Genomic DNA, 22,416 nt, shown 5'->3' on the forward strand with positions numbered 1-22,416 from the left:
GGTCCTTTCTGTGTGGAGTTTGCATGTTCTCCCCGTGTCTGCATGGGTTTCTTCCGGGTGCTCCAGTTTCCTCCCACAGTCCAAAGACATGCAAATGAGGTAAATTGGAGATACAAAATTGTCCGTGACTGTTCGATATAACCTTGTGAACTGATGAACCTTGTGTAATGAGTAACTACCGTTCCTGTCATGAATGTAACCAAAGAGTGTAAAACATGACGTTAAAATCCTAATAAACAAACAAACAAACAAATCGGGAGCTTCCGTTTCCTCCCACAGTCCAAAGACATGCAAGTGAGGTGAACTTAAGATACAAAATTGTCCATGACTTGTTTGGTGTTAGACCTTGAACTGATTAAGCTTGTGTCACCAGTACCTGTCCTGTCATGAATGTAACCAAAGTTTGTAAAACATGACGTTAAAATCCTAATAAATAAATAAAATCAGTCAAGAAGGGTTAGAATGATTAGCATTTAAACTATTTAAGTAGATTTATTATTTATTTGTATATTGCATTTAAATTTATTGGGCTGATTTAAACTTCCTGGGGATTGTGGATGCGTTTGTAGTCGGTTGGGTGGGTGGCGAGTTGCATGAGGTTGGAAACCCCTGACCTAGTTTGTAAAACGACTGAAACAATACTGACTCCTTAAACTTAACATTGTGGTATACTGGTACATTTAAAAGACCTGTCATTATATTACGTGCAAACCTCATTACCAGAGGTGTTGGCATCAGCTTAGTTTACGTAGGCAAACTTGTTTAAGAGTAGCAATTGTAATTTGCATGGCTGTTTTATTTAATGTTGGATATTACTAGGGTGGTTGAATAACTATCGGTCAACAGTATTCATAATATTTCCTGGGCTCACACTGCTTTATCCTGATTTGGGTCACTGGGTCTAGTTTCCCCACAATCATTGGGCACAGTGCTGCAACACACCTCAGACAGGATATCAATAAATCACAAGGCTTCAGCCACCCCCTCTCCATCTTTTCAGATGTTGCCAATCAATGCCGTCTATGTGTACACACCCAGTCAGTTGATATCACTGCTGTGAATTCGAACCCTGGTTCCCAGTGGTAGTGGGCTAGCATAATTTACCACTGCACCACCTAAGCACTCACCCAATGCTAAAACGATGGTCAACCAAAAGTAAATCTGCATCATCTGTTATTTTGTTGGGAACTGATTAAGTCCTTGATTAGGTTAAGCTGGGTCTTGACCGTGTAAGTTCAGGTGCAATACTGGAGAACATCCTGGGCAGGTTGCCGTCCCATTACAGACAAGAATTAGACAACAAGTTGGTCCATTTAGGAGATAGGGGGAAACCAGTATGGACAGAAAAAAATTTAACTTTTAGACGGTTTAAACTAGGGCTGCAACTATCGATTAATTTTGTAATCGAGTATTCTATCGATTATTCCAGCGATTAATCGAGTAATCGGATAAGAAACACTTGCTTTAATAAAAAGCAAAAACAAATACATATAACATTAAATAAGACATGTCTTTCAAAATAAACTGTACATTTTTATTCCTTGTGTACAGGACAGTATAAAGAGACCATTTTGATATGCAAAAATAAATACATCAAAAATAAATCAAATACTTTAAAAATGTATACAGGCAACCTAAAACTGAGGCATAAATACTAATAAACAATAATACATAAACATAAGCCTCTAATTTGTGCAACTTTCAGAACTAAAGGTTTCAGCTACAGCTCACACAGAACATAAAGCTTTAATATTTTGTTGGGAGGTTTTGTGGCATTTGTAGGAGGTTCTGTCAGGATTGTATCTCCTAGATGAGGTAGATTAGGTGTTTGTGCACATGTACATGTGTGTTTACCTAAGTCTTTAAAAAAAGCATGTGGGGGTAGTCCGCACTATCAAATCTCGGCTGTGTCCTAAATCGCACTTTCATACTGAACAGTACGCGGGAGCGGCGAGCGTGTCCAAAAAACGTAGTATTCATTGAACTGTACGTGAAAAGTACCTGGATTAAGTCCTGTTAAGTACTGTTTAAGTGTGAGATTTCACCTGCCCACAGCGTGAACGCGTTGTGCAAAAGTGCGAAACACCGTGAGCTGTATATAGTCGTATGGATTAAACGATGCCTTGATGGGAAAAATTTGAATCGATGATTTTTAGTAATCGAATTACTCGAGTTTCTCGATGAATCGTTTCAGCCCTAGTTTAAACCCAGGTCTTCAGGATCCAGAAGCTGTCTGACCTACAATATGTGAATAACCCATCGTCAACTAAAAAGTGACCTGTTCTTCTGAACTGCATGCTGAGCAGATTGCAGCTGCAGTCTGTGGAAAACTGTATTGACCTGCAGCACTGCATCAGCATCTACGAGTGTTTGAGTGTATTGATACGACACACTCCAGCTCCCTCACGTGCTGACGGCAATATTTGGCATTTAGATGCATTTACTCTCACAATTCCCTGGTCATAGCTGCAAAAACGTGACCCCGTGCTTTGCGTCCGCGTCTTCCTTGGGGACAAGCAGTCACGGCTATGTTACTATCAGGGCATGAGACGGCTCTTGAGCTCTGGACATGATGGGATGTTCTAGTCCACTGAGCCTGAAAAAGGATTGTGAGTTATTTAGTGATTTAGTCTAAACACCAGGGCTGGCTAATTAATCATTCTGGCTAACCGGCAGTAATGAAGCAATTAGTCTTTGAAAGCATAAAGGTCCTGAGTGGCGAACACTATTAGATGTGTTTGGCCTCAGCTAGACCTGTCAGTTGTTGATTCAACTTTGCCTTTATAATTAAAATTCTATTTTGGCCAAAAATATCATCTGCATGCAGACATAATTAGCTAATTCTTGGGAAGGGGATGGCTGAGGCCCTGCGTTGGATTGTCCAGGTTGTGTTACTGCATTGCAACCTGTGATTCCAGTGACACTGGACCCACTATGAGATTGTCCAGAATAAAACATAAAACATAAAAAAAAAAAAAAGAAATTACAAAAGAAACTGTATCCTTTCCTACATTTAAACAACAATTATTAACATTTTAAATGTTTTTATTGACTATAACAGGGGTGTCAGGGCGTCTCATTTTTACCGAGGGCCACATCTGCATTATAGTGGCCCTCAAAGTGCCGATTGTAACATATTCTGTTGTGATTGCAGTCTGCCTTTTAATTCTTGGACAGTTTATTATTGGAGGCTAAATTCTGTGTTTAGTGTCAAAATGCCAAATTTATACTGTATATTTATAATGTAAATCTACATTTATATTGTACTCCTTTACCACAGACACAGCCTCATAACACAAGAGATGTACCGGTTTCTCTTCTTAAAGCACAGAACTTGTATTCACTTTCCCATCTTTCATTAAATGACCTTCCTTCTGCTTCAATTTCCTCTACTACACTTTGGGATTGTTTGTAAATATCTTTCAACATCACTTGTTGGAAAACTGCCTTAGTTAAATGCTGATGTGGAACCACTGCCATCCAGTGGCGGGATGCGGTTCACAAAATCTGCATGCATTGTTGGAGATGCAGTTTATGTACGATTTTACAGGGTATTTTAAGACAATCATACGTTTTTTAAGCTCTCGCCTTGAGTTTGACACATGTGGACTATGACATCTCTTAGGTAATAATTGTTTATTTTTTTTATTTTTTTATTTATTTATTTATTTTTCTTCCCCCAGTTTTATCCCCCAGTCTAGTCGTGTCCAATTACCCTGAATGCATCCTCTATACTGATTCGACCCTTCACCGCTGACTGAGGACGCCTCTCAACTGACTTGCGCCCCCTCCGGTACGCACAGTCAGTACAGATAGTGCATTTTTCACCTGCACGAGTCGAGTTCATACACTTGACGGGCACTGTGTACGGAGGGCCACACCCCCATCAGCATTATTCCTCAGCCCTGTGCAGGCGCCATCAGTCAGCCAGCAGGGGCCGCAGTCGCACCAGTTATGAGGACCTATGATCCGACTTTCTTACCCTCTAACCCTGAACAACAGCCAGTCGTTGTTTATACTGCCACCCAGCCTAGTCGGAAAGGCAGAGCTAAGGTTCGATACGATGTATTCGTAAAATCCCAACTCTGGTGAGCTAGCGTACTTTACCGCTGGGCCACCTGAGCGGCAACATAATGATGCAATTTCCTTAAACTGAGAACTTATGGGCATTAGTTGATGGTTCACTGATAATAAACAAGCTTATAGAGTCCAAAATATAAAACACCTAACTGAATTTAATTTCAGTGATGTTCTTGCTAAAGAAGGCTTGCTAACAGCTAGCTAGATCTTCTTCACCACAGTGGATTTGCCATGACGTCCCACATCCTTTCACTGCATGAGTCTCAAGTCTGCATTCCATCAGCAGTGATAGAAAATTCTTGAATGCTAGATAGATTGGATGAACGGCCCAGCCTGTTGGTTCTATACATGTGTTTCTTTTTCTTTGCAATTTCTCATTCAGTTCCATCCAGCCGTTCACTCATGGTATGTCGTAATCAAAAATCACTTTGAGGCATGCTGGTTGAAGAATAGAAGGCACTGTGGGGGACACACAGCAGGGACAATTGTGGCTCTCAGCTTTTCCCAAGAGAGAGTTAGATACATAATGGGGGCAAATTAGATAGGGGTGCAGCTGAGCCATGTCTTGGATTTGAAAAATAAGATGTAATTGGTCGTTGGACAGATTGCTGTGGATCCCAGTGGGATTTGTCGTGGATACCTTATGGCTGCGTGTATGGCTGCATTTGGAGATGACTTCATTACATTAAGAGGGACGTATTTAGGCAAGGGGCATGTGCAGCAGCGATGAAACGCAGGATACACACCACAATCGATTTCTAGCATGCAGTATACATTTATAAGATTTTTTGGATTAAATTGGAAAGTCACTTGGGAGCCAGGCCTTTTTTCCTGCTCCTGTGAGTAAATGGGCACAAATTCATCCAGACAGACTTCCAGAATTTTGTGGAAAGCCTTTCCAGAAAAGTGGAGTTGATATGTCAATGCTCAGTGTTTTAAAATGGGATGTTAATGAAGCTTATAGTCTACGATACTATTTGAAACAAACCATTTGTATTGCTTAGCTTAAATTAAGGTCCTGCACAAGCAGCACATTGAGCTGTCAGAGTACAAGTAGTGTAAATAATTAGTACAAAATCCAGTTGGGTCCAATCAACTAAACTGTAGCTGCTGGATCACATACAGCCAATGCCAGTGGCACTTTTATTCAATTCTATGTGAGTACTGTTCAAATACTGTACACTCATTTGTAATATTGAAGCAACAGTAACAGGAAGGTACATGCACATAACTGGGTTCCTATCCATACTCTAAAATGCACTTATCATTGTTATACAGGCTAACCAAACATACAAAGTTAGTAACACTTAGTAACACAACTTGCAAACTGTCCGATTTACTTACATGCTGGGCTGTTTGTGATGCAATGCACATATGAATACAGAGCCTAAGTAACTGTTTTAGCAAGTAAATGAAGTGTGAATGTGTTTGCAGTGCTATAGTAGTAGTACTAGGTAATACTACCTCCAACCGTCCACCTGAGAAATCTGCCAAACACCTGTTATAATAAAGCACACCCTGATAGCACCCCAAATACACCAAGAAAAGACAAGTACACATGCCTGAAACTATAAAAGAAATTCTTACACAAGACAAACCTACTCATAGCCATAAAAATGAAAATATAGAATTGCCCCAAAATATGAAGACAAGATCAAATCAACAGACAGAAACATAACCCCTATCTTGCCATTAAATGACCCATTAAATGTGTTAAACATGGCGTTAAAACCCAAATAAATACATTTTGCTACTACCAAATTTTGCACCAAAATCTATTTTTAACTTGTACATTTGTAATTTATCCTGTGTACTATGTGTGGATTTTATAGGACCCAATGTTTAATCCGGATGGTCCCTTTTTAATCATTGTTAAAGCGTTTATTTGCTTCAACCAAATTAATCATGAAAATCACATATCATTATGCACCGCTCAGATAATAACTCAAACTGAAGCAATCAAATCCAAATTATCATCTAGGCTTCCCAAGGAGGGTGGGTCCTCTCAAGGTTTATTTTAATTCGTAATATTCATAATGTTTTATATTTTTTATGTTCAGGGAGATATTCCTGTCCCTGTTGCCTTCGGCTTGATCATTAGAGGTTTTTGGTCCTGGAATCTGCAAAGCTGTTGTTGACAGATCAGTTGGACTGGGCTTGACTTGGCATTTACACTATTGTCTTAAGTGGCTGCATGAAAATATAGTGATATTACCACAAATGCTACATTTATGGCATTTAGCAGACGCTTTTATCCAAAGCAAGTTACAGCTGTGACTAAATACAATGCCAGCAATTGAGGGTTAAGGGCCTTACTGACGTACCCAACAGTGGCAACCTGGCAATGCTGGAGCTCAAACCAGTGACTTTTTGATCAGTAGTTCAGTAACTTAATCGTTGAACTGGGGTGGCACGGTGGCTCAGTTTGACATTAAACACTTGAACTGATGAATCTTGGGTATGAAGTAACTACTTGTCCTGTCATGAATGTAACCAAAGTGTGTAAAACATGACATTAAAATCCTAGCAAAAATAATAAATAAACTGCTGAGCTGTTCCAATTTTTACAATCATTGCTTAGAGGCTTAAGAACAAGCACTAGGGATGTCCCGATCACGTTTTTTTGTTCCCGATCATTAATTTTGATCCCGATCCGATACCGAGTCTCAAATCGATACTTGTATTTTCTAGATATTGTCTAGATAAGAACTAGATAATACTGTTCACACAGTGCACACTTCAAGTACATTACAGTTATTCAAATTAATCCATGTATATGTTTAACAACTGAATAGCTCTGCAGTGCTGTAGGAAAAAAATTGCCTGCATCCAAGCTATTGGCTTAATGTTCTTTTATTTTTACAAAATAAAAGTAAACAAACTTAGTGCAGCATTGTAGTAGTAAAACTAGAACACTCAAAATGAAGTGAAGGTTCTTTTTGAGGTAAATCAGCATCTCTGCCGTGTTAGCGGACAGCCGGTTCCTCTTCTCATCATATAATAATAAACTCGCTGTATTCGACTGAGTGTTTATTTTTTAGGTGCCGTATCAAATTGATAGTAATTGTAGCTCGTAGCCACCGTACTTGTATGCAGGTTGTAACTGTAACAAACTTTTCTGTGGTTGTATCATGACAATGGTTTGATGGACGTTTCTACGCGAAGTGAGTGTGTTTTGACCCTTTGGGGCTTCCATAGTGCATGGAATAGCGTGCTTGGCTAACGCGATGACTAGCTGTCCGTTATTCGGTACGTACCATAACAGAAGAAGTTAATACAGTGTTTTGCTCCCGACAATACGTGACTATACCGTGTATATTATTTCCTTATTAAACGAGTGCATCACTACGTTGTTTTGTAAACCGGAGTGATCCTTGACTCACACACCATATAAATAGTAAAATTCTACAGTAATGAACGCAGCTCTGCTCCTACCGCCTCGTGAAACGCTCGCATTGCAGACGTTACACTTCGCTGTTGGACATGTTTCACTTTCCAATTCAAACTATTTCCACACAGCGGACATGCTGACGTAAAACAAAGGATCGGGCTTAGGATCGGCCTTAGTAAAGCCGATACCGATCAGTTAAACAATGCCTTGATCGGGCCCCGATTCCAAACTTTGAGGTCAGATCGGGACATCCCTAACAAGCACATCTCAAAAAATTCGACAGTACTTCCAGAGGTTGTTCACTTTCCCATTTTCACCTTTAAAACAGGCGGCAATCACTAGCAGTCAGCCTGTTTTAATGTATTCATCACAGCCACTTATGTTTTTGCATAATGAATAGAAAGTAGGTGAAATGTTTTAAGGCTAGAGTAAGAATGTAAAACATCTTTTTGAAACAGGGTTTGGCAAACCCACCATACACCAGAGAGTTGTGCACCCCCCTTCCCCCTCAATCCTTTGATTTATTTCCTTTTCATCATTTACATTTCTCACTGTCGACCTGACAATCTGCTTCACCCTCTCAGGGGTTCCACTCGTGTCTGTGGCAGGAATCAACGCCTTTTGGTGTTCACGCAAGAGACTGACAGGGTGGGCGCCGAGACCGAATGATTGTCCAAGTGTGTTGGAGTGTGTGCTAGTGTGTTTTTGGCGGGCTGCCAATCTCTGTCTACTAGCGAGCGGTGGGGTGATTGACAGCTGGCTGCTCGGTTGATGAGGTCTTTGGGGTGCTTTACAGGCAGGAGTCGAAGCTGCCTGGAAAGCAGATGATAACGTCTGGGCTTCAGATTGCTTTCAGGTATTGATTGGGGCCCATGGCGTCATCTAGATTGTGTAGCTGTGTGTATAAATGTGTGTTTATTGTGCTTGAGAGCAGGGTTTAACTGGAGAGAGTGGTTTAACTGGAAGTTGATTTGTTTTAGTGGCACATGTGAAAGGAATAAGACAGACTAAGGACCATGTAATTTATCTTTATTTATATGGCAGTGTATCCAATTTAAAAAACAGTCTCTTTCAATCTGATATCATTTTAGCATTAGCACTGATTTCTGATTATTATCTGAGAAGAAACAAGCCTGACATAAAAATGTAAGTGCCTGAATCTTTGCAAAATGGTTTACCTTGATTACTGTTCTTATTTTTAATTGTAATAATTATCAATCATTGCGTTTTTAACTTTTGCTTGTCACTGATCAGCCATTCAGGTGAAATCTTTTATTCACAGCTGTTGGTTATATATTAAAATAATAGCTTTACAGTTTCTTCAGTGTAATGTCTTTCTTACTTCATCAACAAATCTGGGGGCACTCAGGTGGCACAGTGGTAAAAAATGCTGGTAAAATACGCTAGCACACCAGAACTGACATCTCGAACTTGTCGGTTAGAATCTCAGCTCTGCTACCGGCAGGCTGGGCGCCTACACGAACAATGATCGACTTGTTCGCAGGGCGGGTGCCACAGGGGATTCCTCACGACTGATGCAATTACGACTCCCGCTGGTGATCGATGCCGCCTGCACAGAGACCGGGGATAATGGGATCTCTGTGCGCAAAGCTGATCCATATATGAACCCGCCTCACGGCGAAGGGGGTGTGCATTAGTCACGGCTCTCCTCAGTCAGGAGTGTGGTGGTCAGCATCAGTAGAGGGGAAGCATAATGCAATCGTGAAATTGGATACGATCAGATTGGGTGGAAAATCTCGAACTCTTACATTTAAATCTCAGCTCTGCTATCGACAAACATGATTGGCAATGTCTGAGGGTGGGAGGGCCGAAGGGATTCCTCAATTTGCGGTCTATGCTGGCTGCACAGACACAGGGATTAACTGATGTCCTGGACATATGTGGCTCTCTGTAAGCAATGCCGATTCCTTTTTGAACCCGTTTCATGCAGGTAAAAAGAAGTGGTTGGCTTCTACACAAAAGTCTGTGGGGGCGTGTGTTAGATACGACCCTTCTCAGTCAGGGTAGAGGTCTGCAGCAGTAGAGGATACACAACTGGGTTACTGGATAGGACTAGAGAAAATGGAAAATGCATAAATATAATTAAAAAAAAAAGATGTTTTTATGCAGACCAGAGATTGATTATAATGAACACAACTCAACAGCAGCTTTCATGCATGCCAAACCAAACGTTCTTTTATAATCGTTATTTTAAAGCAATTAAATTTGAACTCTAAATGTCTTGTTCACTCTCTGTTTCCCCTTAAATCCACATGATTTAACACATTATTACATTTACTTGCTTCTCTCTTGCCCCCAATTTCATCTCATCTCCAGTGCATATTTCATTTCTCATTATAGGGTCCTAATCAAACACATGTGTCCTCTGGACTAAGGTACCCTGTGCTCCACTGGTGGGTGGGTGCGTGCGTGTGCGCATGTGATAGAGATTGTGGTATATGCCGGCATCTCTATCGCGGTCCCTTTAATATTCTAACCTCCTGATTGTGCTGCCACTCTTGCTTTGCAGCTAAAAATAGATTGGCTTTTTCACAACGGGGATGCCAAGAGGTATGGCGCTTATCTGTATGAGCGTGTAAAAGGGGAGGCGGGGGTGTTTGTGTTCTTGGAATTCAGCAGAAGCAACCATGTACATTACTGATTGGGAGTCATTGTTTAAGTTGCAACCAAGGATGACAACAGGGATGTTAAGAGGACAAGGTGAAAGTGTTAGAAATAGGTCCAGTCCAGAAATAGGGCCAGTGATAGCTCAGTGGTTAAGGTACTGGACTAGTAAACAGAAGGTTGCCGGTTCAAGCCCTGCCACCACCCAGTTGCCACTGTTGGGTCCCTGAGCAAGGCCCTTAACCCTCAATTGCTCATCGTGTTCCGCTCATTGTGTAAGTCGCTTTGGATAAAAGCGTCTGCTAAATGCTGAAAATGTAAAATGTAAATGTAAATGTCTCATCTAATTTTAGGACGAAATGCAGAGCGTTTTCTCCAGAGCAGACATTCCTAAATCCTACAGCCTGACAAGTGGTTGGGAACAGAAACAGACATAAAAGGATCTGAATTGATTTCCCAAAACGGCTGCAGTGAAGGGAGAAAGGGAAACCCGAGGGGAGGAACGGTGGGGGCACCACTTGGTGAGGCACACTTCTCCCCGCCCCCTTCTGTAATGCGCGAGTGAGCTGCCAGTGCTGCAGTCCTGAATGTTTTTCTCCTTCATTCGCCCCCCTCCAGAGAGCAGCAGAAAGAGAAAAGAGAAGAGGGAAATGAAAAGTGAGAGGATGAGCGAATGCGGGTTTATTCAGAAGACCTTGGCGTCACCTGTTGTGTGGAGAGGCGACTAGCGCGTGGCGCGTGTGCGGATCGTACTGTTGCTCTTGTCGGGCTTTTGCTGTCGTTCCACACCTGTGAGAGAGGGAATCATTTCAGGGGCATTTTTAAGGCACTGGCACTCGTACCAGGAGCTGCAGTTTAGAAAAACTGAGGACGCTTAGCAGTGTTGATGAATTTACCAGTTCTTTTCTAGATAGAGGTAGAGTGGTAGAGTTACTGGTCAGTTATCGAATGCCAGTCAATATATAGGAATTGTGAAGTGTTTTTTGTTTTTTTAGTATTAGGCTGTGTTAGCTCTGAAGTACTTCATCTACAGTGATAGTTGTTTAGCGCCATACGTTGCCCAGTGTAGGTCAGTGCTTTTTATAGCACTTGATTCCACTGATAGATTGATTCGATCGTTCCGGTGCCGGACTGCCCCCGTCTGTGTTTGACCGAGCGCACAAATGAAACAGCCTGGTCTCTAATAGCTGGCCGCATGGTCCTTGTTTTGGCAGTCAAGGAGAAACAGATGTCTCTTCTACGCTTTCCTGTGCAGGGCACAATGCATCTTTGTCAGCATGAGAGTAAACAAGAGGCCGAGCGAAGGGCGTAATTGCTGAGTTTGTTTTCACAGAAGAGCAGCCCTACACACGTGGCAACGCTTTGTTTGGCACCACAGAGTAAGCGAGTGTGTACAGCTCACTGCTTTTGCGAACAGCTCGGGCTCAGGTGGTTTTCCTGTTTGCTTCTTCAGTCGGCATCCTTTTCAGACAACGACTGTCAATTTAGTGTCTACAAACTTAAGGTCAAAATAATCAGTTTTAAAAGCGTGCTGTGGGAATGCTTTGCCCAGCTTCTTGCCTTCCGCTCCTGAGGGAGCTTTCGCAGTGGCGTTGCCTGCTCACTTGGCATCGACGGCGTGAAGTTTGTGCCACAGGCACCAGCCGCCCCATTTGTCCGACCAAACCATTGCCAGGGAGTGAGGTGAGTATCGTCCCTGAGGCAGCACGGTTCCTCAGAGGATTTCATCATGCACTTTCAGTTCAATGGCAATGAACCCAACAATTTGTTGTTTACTTAATGGAATGTATGCTTCTGTCTTTCTGTTTTTTTAAGTATAGGTGTTGACTAAGAATTTCTTATGAGGGTATAATTTTCTTACTTATTAATGTTTGTACGATGTTTGTCGTTATGTATATCACTGCTGGTTTGTTTTGCTCTTTTACAAGCACCCTATTTATACAGTGTATTCTTCTTTATAGTATTGATTATGAAAATATTCATTTGATATGCAGTTTTTAAAGAATCCGTCATGTAATACAGAATAAATAGTATTAAGAGACAGTTCACCATAAAATGTTATTTAACTGGTGCAATGATGCTACCATAGTGTATGTTGGACTGGTATTCATATATCAGGAGCAGAATTATATTTGTTGTTAGTACACATTGTAGGTACACATTGTACAGTTAAAGATTCAAGCCCCCCCCCCGATAACAGGACACTGTCCAGTTTGTTTCTGTTTAAAGCACTATTTTTTCCTAGTGCTAATATCCAAGTGTATAAAAATTTGACCACACTGCTGTACCTCATATCCTACTATACTCATTCCAGTACTAAAATGCTCCTCCACCCATGTATATCTGGTAGGCTGGCATTTAGGGCTCATTTTTATTGATGGGTAGGGTAGAATGGGTGGCAGATTATAATTTTATACTCTTAAAGTACATCTGTATTGTAGGTGTAGCTCATATAGTAGCCAATTAAATTTTTACTTTTAAACTATTACTTTTAAAATTGATGAGGCTAATAAATTGTTATCAATTATCTATCATAGTGGGTACCGCTTTCTTGGAATCACTGAATCCAATGTAATAACACACCCCAGACAGGACGGCAAACCATTATGGGGCTTCAACATAGCCAATCAAGTCTGTATGTAGATGCCCAGGCGAACCGATGGCACCGCTGGGGTTCGAAAACCTGGATTCCAGCAGTAGTGGGCACGTGTAAATCAGAGTTATTACAAATGATCAGGCATGTAACATACTGGTATGAGTGGTATACAGTGAATCAGAATCACCACTGTTGTTTGGGGATTAAACAATGCCGATGCTTGTTTACATTAGGTACACACACATTTAACCTACACAATGAAGTGCAAGCATAGCACATGCCTTATTTTGCAATATTGATCTATTTACTGCCTGTTTGTGGAAATGTGCACAAACAGTGTATTGTGCCATACTCCATCTTATTATTATATCATGATAATTACTCTTAATGTGATATGTAACTGAAAGCCATGAAATTCTGCCATATTACCCAGCACATGTGGTAGAGCTATAACACATTAAATGTATTTAAATACAGTTATAGAGTCACTGTGGTGTTAAAATGATTATAAACTGCATAATAATTATTTACTGTATTTGTGTATTTTTAGTTACCTTTGTTGGCTAGAACAAATTGCATTAAAATAGTCAGTTATGGTTTAATCTTTGTTTTACTAGTGCATTACTAGAACTGAAAATGTCTATCCTTAATACATATTTAATATTTATTGCACCGACTGGTGTCCTACAGTGCTATTTATGAGAAATACTGAAATAATGGAAGGGAACTAATAGCCCAACCGTGGGTTTTGATTCTCGCTTTCTTTGCCGCCATTCAACTCCTCTAATCAAATTACTTAACCAAAGCCATTTCAGTGCTGAAACTTTTAGCTCAATTGTTATTGATTCCAGATAAGAGAGGCTGGGTTTGGCCATAATGGCCCCTTCCCGATTGGGGATGGGGGTGTCAAATTTCACAAATTTTACTGATGCGCCACTGACTCACTTTGTGCTGTGCCATTTCATGCTCCTTTGTGGTCCGGCTAACACACTTCTGTAATTACAATCCCCATTTCCTAGCAGCGTCAGCACAACGTAAACTGCTTTCATCTTATAGAAAATTATGAAGCGCATGGCATCAGTTACCCTCCCTCCATTTTTCTCCTGTTGTTTCCGTGTCCTTGGGCATGAGGGAAAAGGAAAGGTGACTGTATTGATGGCATCTTGACTGTTTAAGGTTTTTTCTCAGGGGTCCTTGAAACAGGCGCACATACTTATTCTTGCACCATTCTTCACGCTGATGTGTTACTGACACTTGATGGAGACTCTGGGTCATCCTGTCTTTTCAAACCAGAAGACCTGACAGTCATTCTGCCACACTTTATCTTGAATGTCAGTAGCCAGAATGTTGTAAATGCCACAGTGATTTATTACCATATTCTGTTATGGAGGAAGCAAAATGGCTAAAGAAGTGAGTTGACTGAATCTGATTCCACTTGGTATCTAGCTGTTTCTAGTTATTTTACCAACCTCAATTTTGCTCTGACTTTTTATTTTTCAATCTCTACTAGAAGAACAGGCATTCCCAAGATCACCAAAAGTACACATCTACCACTGTTAACATCACCTCCTTAATTATTTCATAGAGGGGAAAACATTGTCTTGTAAATAGGGCCTACTAAATTTATGGGAAGACCAGGATTTTTAAAGAAAAGTGCCACTTTTCATGGTAGTCATTAAAAAAACTCATAAATTGAAGCTACAATACACAGCACAGCCTACCTTAATGGCTGAATGTAAACCTACAACATCCAGCGACAGTCCGTGTGTCTGTGTTTTGACACCCCTGCGTTGCCACCGGTTGACTTGGCGCCATCTAGCGGACATAACTGGCAGTGCCTGCAGGGAGGGATTACCGGACTATGTGGGCCTTTAAAACACTGTGTAAGGACCCTGATTGGTGGATAGAGGCACCTGTGCAGAGGAGGCGTGAGCAGCAATATACCGGGGATCCCCAGCAGCGGAAGACAAATTGACAACACTAAATTGGGAGAAAATGGGAGAAAAACACATAAAAAATATAGCCAAAAAAAAACGACTCATTTTTGGGTTCTTGGGTGGCGCCATACTATAACACGCAAGCCAACCCCTGCCGAGACCTCAAGCTCTCACATTCAAATCTCACCTGTGCTATCAGCCAGTCTACACAAACATTATGGGCTATGGCTATTGTCTGAAGGGGGCGGGCCCAAAGGATTCCTCATTACTGCTGCAATCTCTGTGTAAATCTGCCTTGTGCAGGTGAAAAGAAGTGGTTGGCTGCTGCACAGTTGGGGGGGGGGGGGTGTTAGCTGAGTAAGCAACAGTAGAAGAGATACAGTTGGGTTATTGGATATGACTAGATTGGAAGAAATAGTGACAAATGTAGAAATGTATAATTGAAGTAAGCGAGTTTTAAGGTGAAGACTGGAAGGGAAGCTTTTCTCTCAGCTTTTTTTCAGCTGAGCTTGTACTGCTGTGTCACAGTGATTTAGTGATGCAGTGACTGGATAAGATGTGTGTGCCTGTAGGCGTGTCACTAAACATCTACATTTTAGCCAAAGCTACAATTAAAACAAGGTGTGACTGAGGTTTTCGCATTTGTAAACAAAATACACAAAGTCTAGTGCATTTCTAGCATTCTGCACATATAAATATTATTTTTAAATGATACCTTTTTTTTTAAACAAAGTCAAACACATCCAGTCTTCAAATGCGGCTTTGCTTGCCCACTGGCCTCATGGGATGTAATTTACAACTTCAATGCGGGAGTATGTCAATAATTTAGTAGCCAAGCACACAGTCTTCACAGGGCTAATCTGGCACAAAGTCAGTGTACTGAAAAAAGGAATTTTAAACAGAATTTTCTCTGAAGTTCCAGATGCTGCTACAGTTAAAATAAAAAGCTGAAGCAAAGCAAGGGTAGGGTGGAGAACAGAAGAGCAGCTACAGCCACTGGCAAGTTATTTTTCATTCATATTAAATCATTAATCAGTGTTGTAACTGGATTCCTCTCATTTTTTATTTATTTCATAAATAATTCATTAGGAATATTAATAAAGATTATTGGTGCCGTGTTACTGTCGTATGATTTAGGATGGGTGATAATGAATACTATCCATCAAATTATTTATTCAGTGATGTTATTCTACCAAACCGACAGAGGAACCACATTGAATAAAAAATACTTTGTGTGCTTAAACACTTTCAGTTGCTTCTAGATGTTTCTACTTCACAATAATACCACTTAAATAGGGGCAAATGGAAACTGAAAGGGAAGGAGCTTGACTTTAGAATTACCCATTTTACTGGTCAGTGTTTGTCTATAGAGATTACAGGTTATATACATAATTTTATGCACCTTCTAACAACACTAAAATGCTTCATTTAATTAAAAGAGAGGATAACATAATGAATCGTATCACAGTCTTAGCCCTTTTTGGTGTCCAGACTTGACTGGAACACACAGACGAACAATAAACCATATGAGATTCACCCCAACATGAGGAACAAACCTTAAATACACTATGGAAAACATACAGATCAAGTTATCTACACTAGATGTAGAATAGGCCATTCTGGACTAAAGCACCAACATCTAATATGCGGAGAAGACCCCACACTTTGTGAAGAATGTCAGGCACCCATCACCATAATAATCCTAAATGAATGCACAACAGTACAATACAAGGACTGCATATGGTTAAATATTAAATAAAACCCTGACCCAAGATAATACAGAAGTAACTCTTAAATTTCTTATTGATATAAAACTAAAAGTCACATATAACACAAGACCAATAACTAGAGCCCAGCTAAATTCACTGGAAAATGTCCTTAATTTCACAGACCTCGTTTTTCACAGATTTCACGAATTTTTAAAGAAAAGTGCCACATTTCACAGCAGTCATTAAATAACGCTCATATATTGAATGATGGAATAAATATGATGCATGTGTTTACATTTGCAGTGCAATTTGTCCCTTTGGGGATTCCATAATCATTGATAAAATGTGCTTCTCTACACACGTGATCATCTCTCTGTAGTCGTTGCTGCGCCTCAAAAGAACAAGCCAGTAAAGTATTATGCTTTATTTATTAGGATTGTAACATCATGTTTTACACTTAGGTTACTTGTTACACAAGATTTATCAGTTCACAAGGTTATATTGAACACAGTCTTGGACAATTTTGTATCTCCAATTCACCTCACTTGCATGTCTTTGGACTGTGGGAGGAAACCGGAGCTCCCAAAGGAAATCCACGCAGACACAGGGAGAACATGTGAACTCCAAACAGAAAGGACCGTCCCACCTGGGGATCGAACCCAGGACTGTGAGGCGACAGTGCTACCCACTTAGCCACCGTGCCGCCCGTTTGTCTATGTACAGTTTATTTCTTTCTTTATAAACTCAGCAAACTCTAAAGACGCTCGGTTACACTAGGACCACCTCATAGTGCAAATTAACCAGTAAACGTGAGGCACTTGAACGTTGTGCGAATAAAAAATTGCTAAACAGAAACCTTAAATTTAGAATTCTACAGCAAATTGCATATTACACAGGAAAAGGCTCATTTCACGGTGACGCGAATTAGACAGCCGTAAATTAAGTACGGCCTTACCAATAAAACAAGCTCCAGATACAGGTTCCTGCCATTAATATCACATGTGAAAACATGGCATTACAAAAACAAACAAAACAGAAACAAGAACCCTAAAACAGCTCAAATTCTAAATATACTGACTAGAAGAGACCATTCCACACAGAGTAAAATTTTTCATATAGATACTAAAGTTAATTCCATTTTAGCCTCCCCTTGTTCCCATAAGCTCAAGTAAGGGTGTTATCACCAGCACACTGCCTGCAGGATTACTGGACAAAATCCTGTCTTCCTCTCATTAAAAAAAGATAACAGGACATCCAGCTGATAGGAGAGCGACGTTTACAGCTCTGTAGGTCAAATTGTTTGGCAAAGATAGAAGAGGCTGGAAAATCCACATGGATTAAAGATATGCTTTCCAGGGTATTTGGACACGGTTCATGCGTTAATGAAAATCACGGTCAATTAGGGTGACAAAATGGGCACCTGTGAGATGTGATAGAATGCTTCTTAAGCCATGGGCTTATGACAACAAATGGTGTCATGCTGAGATGTTTGGAGCTTCTGGGACCTTCTGCACTGCAGGATAACAGCTGTCAGTCACTGCTTCTCTGTTTATAGGTCATTGTCTGTCAGGAAGTTTAATAATTCATTTGGTTGGTGTTAAAGCATGGCCTTTTGAGGTTTGGTGGGTCTGAACACCATAATCTTAGACATGTTTTAAACAAAACTAGTCAAGAAAAGAAAGAGTGTGGCAATGAATACACGTCTTTATTAGATTACAGTCAATGACAAGTCAAGTGTGTAGTAGCTTTTTAGGTAATTAAATATATACATAATTGGTTACGGAGATTCTTGAAAACTAGGAGACACAAAGGTTTATTATTATTAGGGCTGTCGCACTAACCGCAATTTTGAAATATCGCGGTATAGACCAGCCAACCGCAGGGCATGCTGGACAACCGCAACACCGCGATATTCACGTTTTTTCTTTCTTTCTTCTCCATTTTTTTTATTGTTGCAGGTCCATCTTGTTTTATACGCTTACATTCGTGCGTAATAAATGTTAAATAAATTCATAATGAAAATGAGCTAGGAGCGACATTTTCCCGCAACCTGTTCTCATGCGTTGCTGCTGAGTGTCAGGCTTTGTGTTTTAAAATGTAAACAATCGCAACAGGAATTATAGGCAAGTTTATTAATGATTAAATTGAGTTCACACTCAATAAATACTTGTAATTTAGACTATATTCAAACAGCCTCGGCGTACTAAAACACTTAATGACGGTTAATATGGCATTGCAGCCTGCAGATTCTCTCTTGCTGGCTTGCTGGAATTATTTAAATGCATTTTTTCGTTGAATAAAAATGTATTGAAACAAATAATAACTTGAAATGTAGTATATATTGTTATATTAATTATACCTACTAAATAGATGGTTAATAGTGGCGCGATAACCAGGCTAGACTTTCTCTGATCTCTAAAGTCGCATGCAGGTTCAGTACATCTACAGTGTATTAATGCAACGAGCACCATCAGAGAGAGTTTTAGTACCGAGGGGAACATCACTACCCCACTCAGATCCTCTCTAAAACACATCAGGTGAACATGTTGGTTCGTCTAGCGCGCATGATAACGCAGGTTTAAACTCTTACAGACTTTATTCTTTATTCTATTTTTTTACCATATTTTGATTAGATGTGCATTTAAAATGTTTAGCCTAAACACTTTTTTTTTGTTTCACAGTGTATATCTAACCTAGGCTAGAAGCTAATTTAAACCTTTTTTTAATAGAGAAAAGACGCGCATCCCTGCTCTGTTCTGTATTTAACAATAAACACGCATTTCATTGGTCTTAAAGCTGTCTCATCTTTGTCATTATAAAGCAATAATATACCGAATCATAGCCTAACAATAAAGCTTGTTTATATAGCTCTAAAATCCAGATCAATTAAGTAATTTTCAAAAACAACAAAAAAATGGCGATATAACCGCATACCGCGATATTGAGACAGGCTGAATACCGCAAGGGGAAATTCTGTCACCGCGACAGCCCTAATTATTATTATTATTTACATTATTTACTATTTTCTCTCTACAGACAGCTTGACCCATTATCTACTCAACTACACATACACAATTAATAATAAATATTAACAATCTTTTTTTTCTTATCATGCATACATTTTGTTCTAGTTCTTTAAGCATCACTGATTATATTGTTATTCTAGCAGCACAGTGGCCCGATTGGTAGCACCGCCGCCTCACAGCAAGAAGGTCCTGGGTTCGATTCCCAGATGGAGCGGTCCGGGTCCTTTCTGTGTGGAGTTTGCATGTTCTGTCCGTGTCTGTGTGGGTTTCCTTCGGGAGCTCCGGTTTCCTCCCACAGTCCAAAGACATGCAAGTGAGGTGAACTGGAGATACAAAATCGTCCATGACTGTGTTTGACATTAAAGACTTGAGCTGCTAAAGCTTGTGTAACCAGTAATTATTTGTCCTGTAGAACATGACGTAAAAATTCTAATAAATAAATAAATTATATTATTATTCAATCCACCGTCTTTACTACGTTACATTTATTTAATTCCATAATCAAAACATTTTGCAGTAGAAATAACGTAAATAATAACAGACAGCAATGATTTCCAATTCCATATTCAATTAAAATAGTACAAAAACAAGATATTTAGCTCCTTAACTAAAAATTTGACCATTGATGGAAGGATGGATGGATTGGACGGATGGATGGACGGATGGACAGAAAATATGGCAACAATTGGTATGGTCTATTTCTTTTTTGGTCTTGAGAACATACAGTCCATTTCTTCCACAGCTTGCAGGATGGACTTGTCAGACCACAGTTCATGTTTCAACTTCAACATGTTTCATCTCAGATGCCCAAAATATAATTCTATTTATGTTCATTACAGATACATGAAGTTTTTGGTTTTTTTTTTTTTTTAATGCAGTGCCGTTTAAGGAATCAGAAGTCAAAAGCATTAAGTATTGGTTCTTTAGTCTCTTTGAATCTTTTAATAACATTATGGACTGAAGTAGGTGAAACATACATTTATTACAATTCTGTTTGGAGAAACATTGGTTACACAGTCTTCTTGATTTTTCCTTTACACCCAATTATGACACTGTTACCCAGTTTGTGTGTGTGTGTGTGTGTGTGTGTGTGTGTGTGTGTGTGTGTGTTGCGTGCATCAAATCAATATATTTATCAGGTTAAAAATTGAATCTCTTATTTTGCTGTTTCGACAAAATAGATTTAAAAGGCAGTTTACAAAGCATGGCTTTTCTACTTATTTGCATTTTACCTTCTGCCACCCTCACCCCAAGTCCTAGAGAGGCTCATTAATTTTAAGCTGTCACTATAAAAATATCCTATTGCTAATAGAATTGTAATATAAATACACTATCAAAATTGGTTTTGCACTATTAAACATTTCAAATTAGCTTTATTTTAATAATTTACTTTATATAGCTCCTTGTACCTCAAGTGTTGCTTTGCATTCACTACTACAGTATAGAAACAACAATAGTAACACTGGCTCACACACACACACACACTCTCTCTCTTCAACAGAGTCTAATCATGTAGCTATCAGGTTGGTCCTATTAACGTTGATTTCTGTAATAAATTAGATGCAGTGCAGATAAATGATACTACTCAAGCAGAAAATATATGTACATCAGGAACCACAGAGTACATTCACTATTGATTAATATTAATATAAGATTTGAAGTGCTGGGTTTTCTGCTTTTGATCAGAAACTGATTCCCTTGGGCACTCGGGTGGCACAGCGGTAAAACATGGTAGCCCAACAGTGCTGAGATCTTGAGCTCGAATTGGCTTTGGGAGAAAGCAGATAGCTGTTTTTTTTTCAGGGTTGTAGAAATGGATCCCCTTAAACAGCTGAATGAACAAATGGTCTCAGCAGTGGGAGTGACTGCAGACATACCAAAACATTTACATTACACAGCAGTGTATTTTAGTGTAAGGAACTGTGCATAGGTTGGGTTACCATCGGTATGGAACTCATTGGGGTTTTGTGTGTGTGTGCCATCTTTTTGCTTGGTGAAATAAACAATCTTGTTTTTAAATGGCTTCAAACCAGATTAGGTATGAGTTTTTAAATCCGAGGTTGAAGTAAAATCAGCAGGAAATATCATGTGTCTAACAGGCAGTAAGCATTCAGGCAACATTATTCCTTTCATCAAAATGACCTCTAAAAATGACCAAAGGTCTAATGCTCCCCCATCTGTCATCTTTATCTGCCATTCTTAACCTTTATTGTCACTCTTCCTGTGCCCCCACATTTTTAATAGTGTGTGGATCTGAACTATCCCACGATCAGCGAGTTCTTTGTAAGACTCCGCTGAGCTGATGGAAAAAGCTTCAGTTATCAGGCTACTGCAGGATTTGTGCTTTTTATTGATGTCCAATCCAATCCAGTGGGTTTATTAGAACAGTAATTGTTGACCGCAGTGTGCAGTAAGACCTGCAGCGCTTGCATTTCCAGTAAAGGTGGGAAGATTAGGAACATTCATATTTGACCTTCACTGATCTCTGCTGTATAAAAGAAACGAGCCTGCCTGCTGTGCACCAAAGCTATTTATCTTTGCCTGACTGACCTGGGTCATCGCAGTCATATTTCCAAACAATGCAAACAATGCGGTCACCCAGCCATAAACAATAGGGTGGGTTCTATTCTGCCCCTTTTAATCCAGTTCTGTTAAAGGAGATTGTTGATTAATGTTACTAATTTATGGACTTTATTCTCACTTCCCTCATCACCTCATTTGCTGTTACACATTTTTAGTTTGACCTTATTTAATTTCATCATCTCACCTCTGTCCTTCTCTTGATGTTTCCTCTGGTTTTGCCTTTGCCTGTTCCTTCAGCTTCAGCTCCACTCCTATCAAATTCACCGTGATGGACTTTAGTTAATAATCCCATCTGCTCAGGTTTTTCACTTTTGCACACACACCCCAACCTGGGTTTACTTTTACTTATTCAGTCTTTCGTCTTCAGTTACCACTCCAGCCTGGTCAGAGTTGCATTGTATTCAGAGACTACATACTAACAAGATGCCACAGTCGGGTGACTTTGTCTTCATGCATTGTAAAATATTTA

General features: G+C 39.9%; 2 protein-coding genes across 5 annotated transcripts in view; one reads left to right on the forward strand and one right to left on the reverse strand.

Moving 5' to 3' along the window:
- rbmx2 (RNA binding motif protein X-linked 2) overlaps positions 1-22,416 on the reverse strand; it is a 45,229-nt gene that overhangs the window by 11,105 nt on the left and 11,708 nt on the right. The window contains exon 7 of one of the 4 annotated variants that reach the window (XM_063011040.1): positions 22,132-22,198. The exons of 1 other annotated variant lie outside the window; for it this stretch is intronic. In XM_063011040.1, the coding sequence (XP_062867110.1) occupies positions 22,132-22,198 (67 nt within the window). Of the gene's footprint in view, positions 1-2,546; positions 2,597-10,805; positions 10,886-22,131; positions 22,199-22,416 lie in introns of those variants that run through there. 2 more of the 4 variants (XM_063011043.1, XM_063011041.1) reach the window with 2 other exon arrangements.
- siah2l (seven in absentia homolog 2 (Drosophila)-like) overlaps positions 1-22,416 on the forward strand; it is a 32,399-nt gene that overhangs the window by 7,006 nt on the left and 2,977 nt on the right. The gene's annotated exons all lie outside the window — the stretch shown is intronic.

Source organism: Trichomycterus rosablanca, chromosome 16, assembly GCF_030014385.1.
Source record: "Trichomycterus rosablanca isolate fTriRos1 chromosome 16, fTriRos1.hap1, whole genome shotgun sequence".
Classification (NCBI taxonomy): domain Eukaryota; kingdom Metazoa; phylum Chordata; class Actinopteri; order Siluriformes; family Trichomycteridae; genus Trichomycterus; species Trichomycterus rosablanca.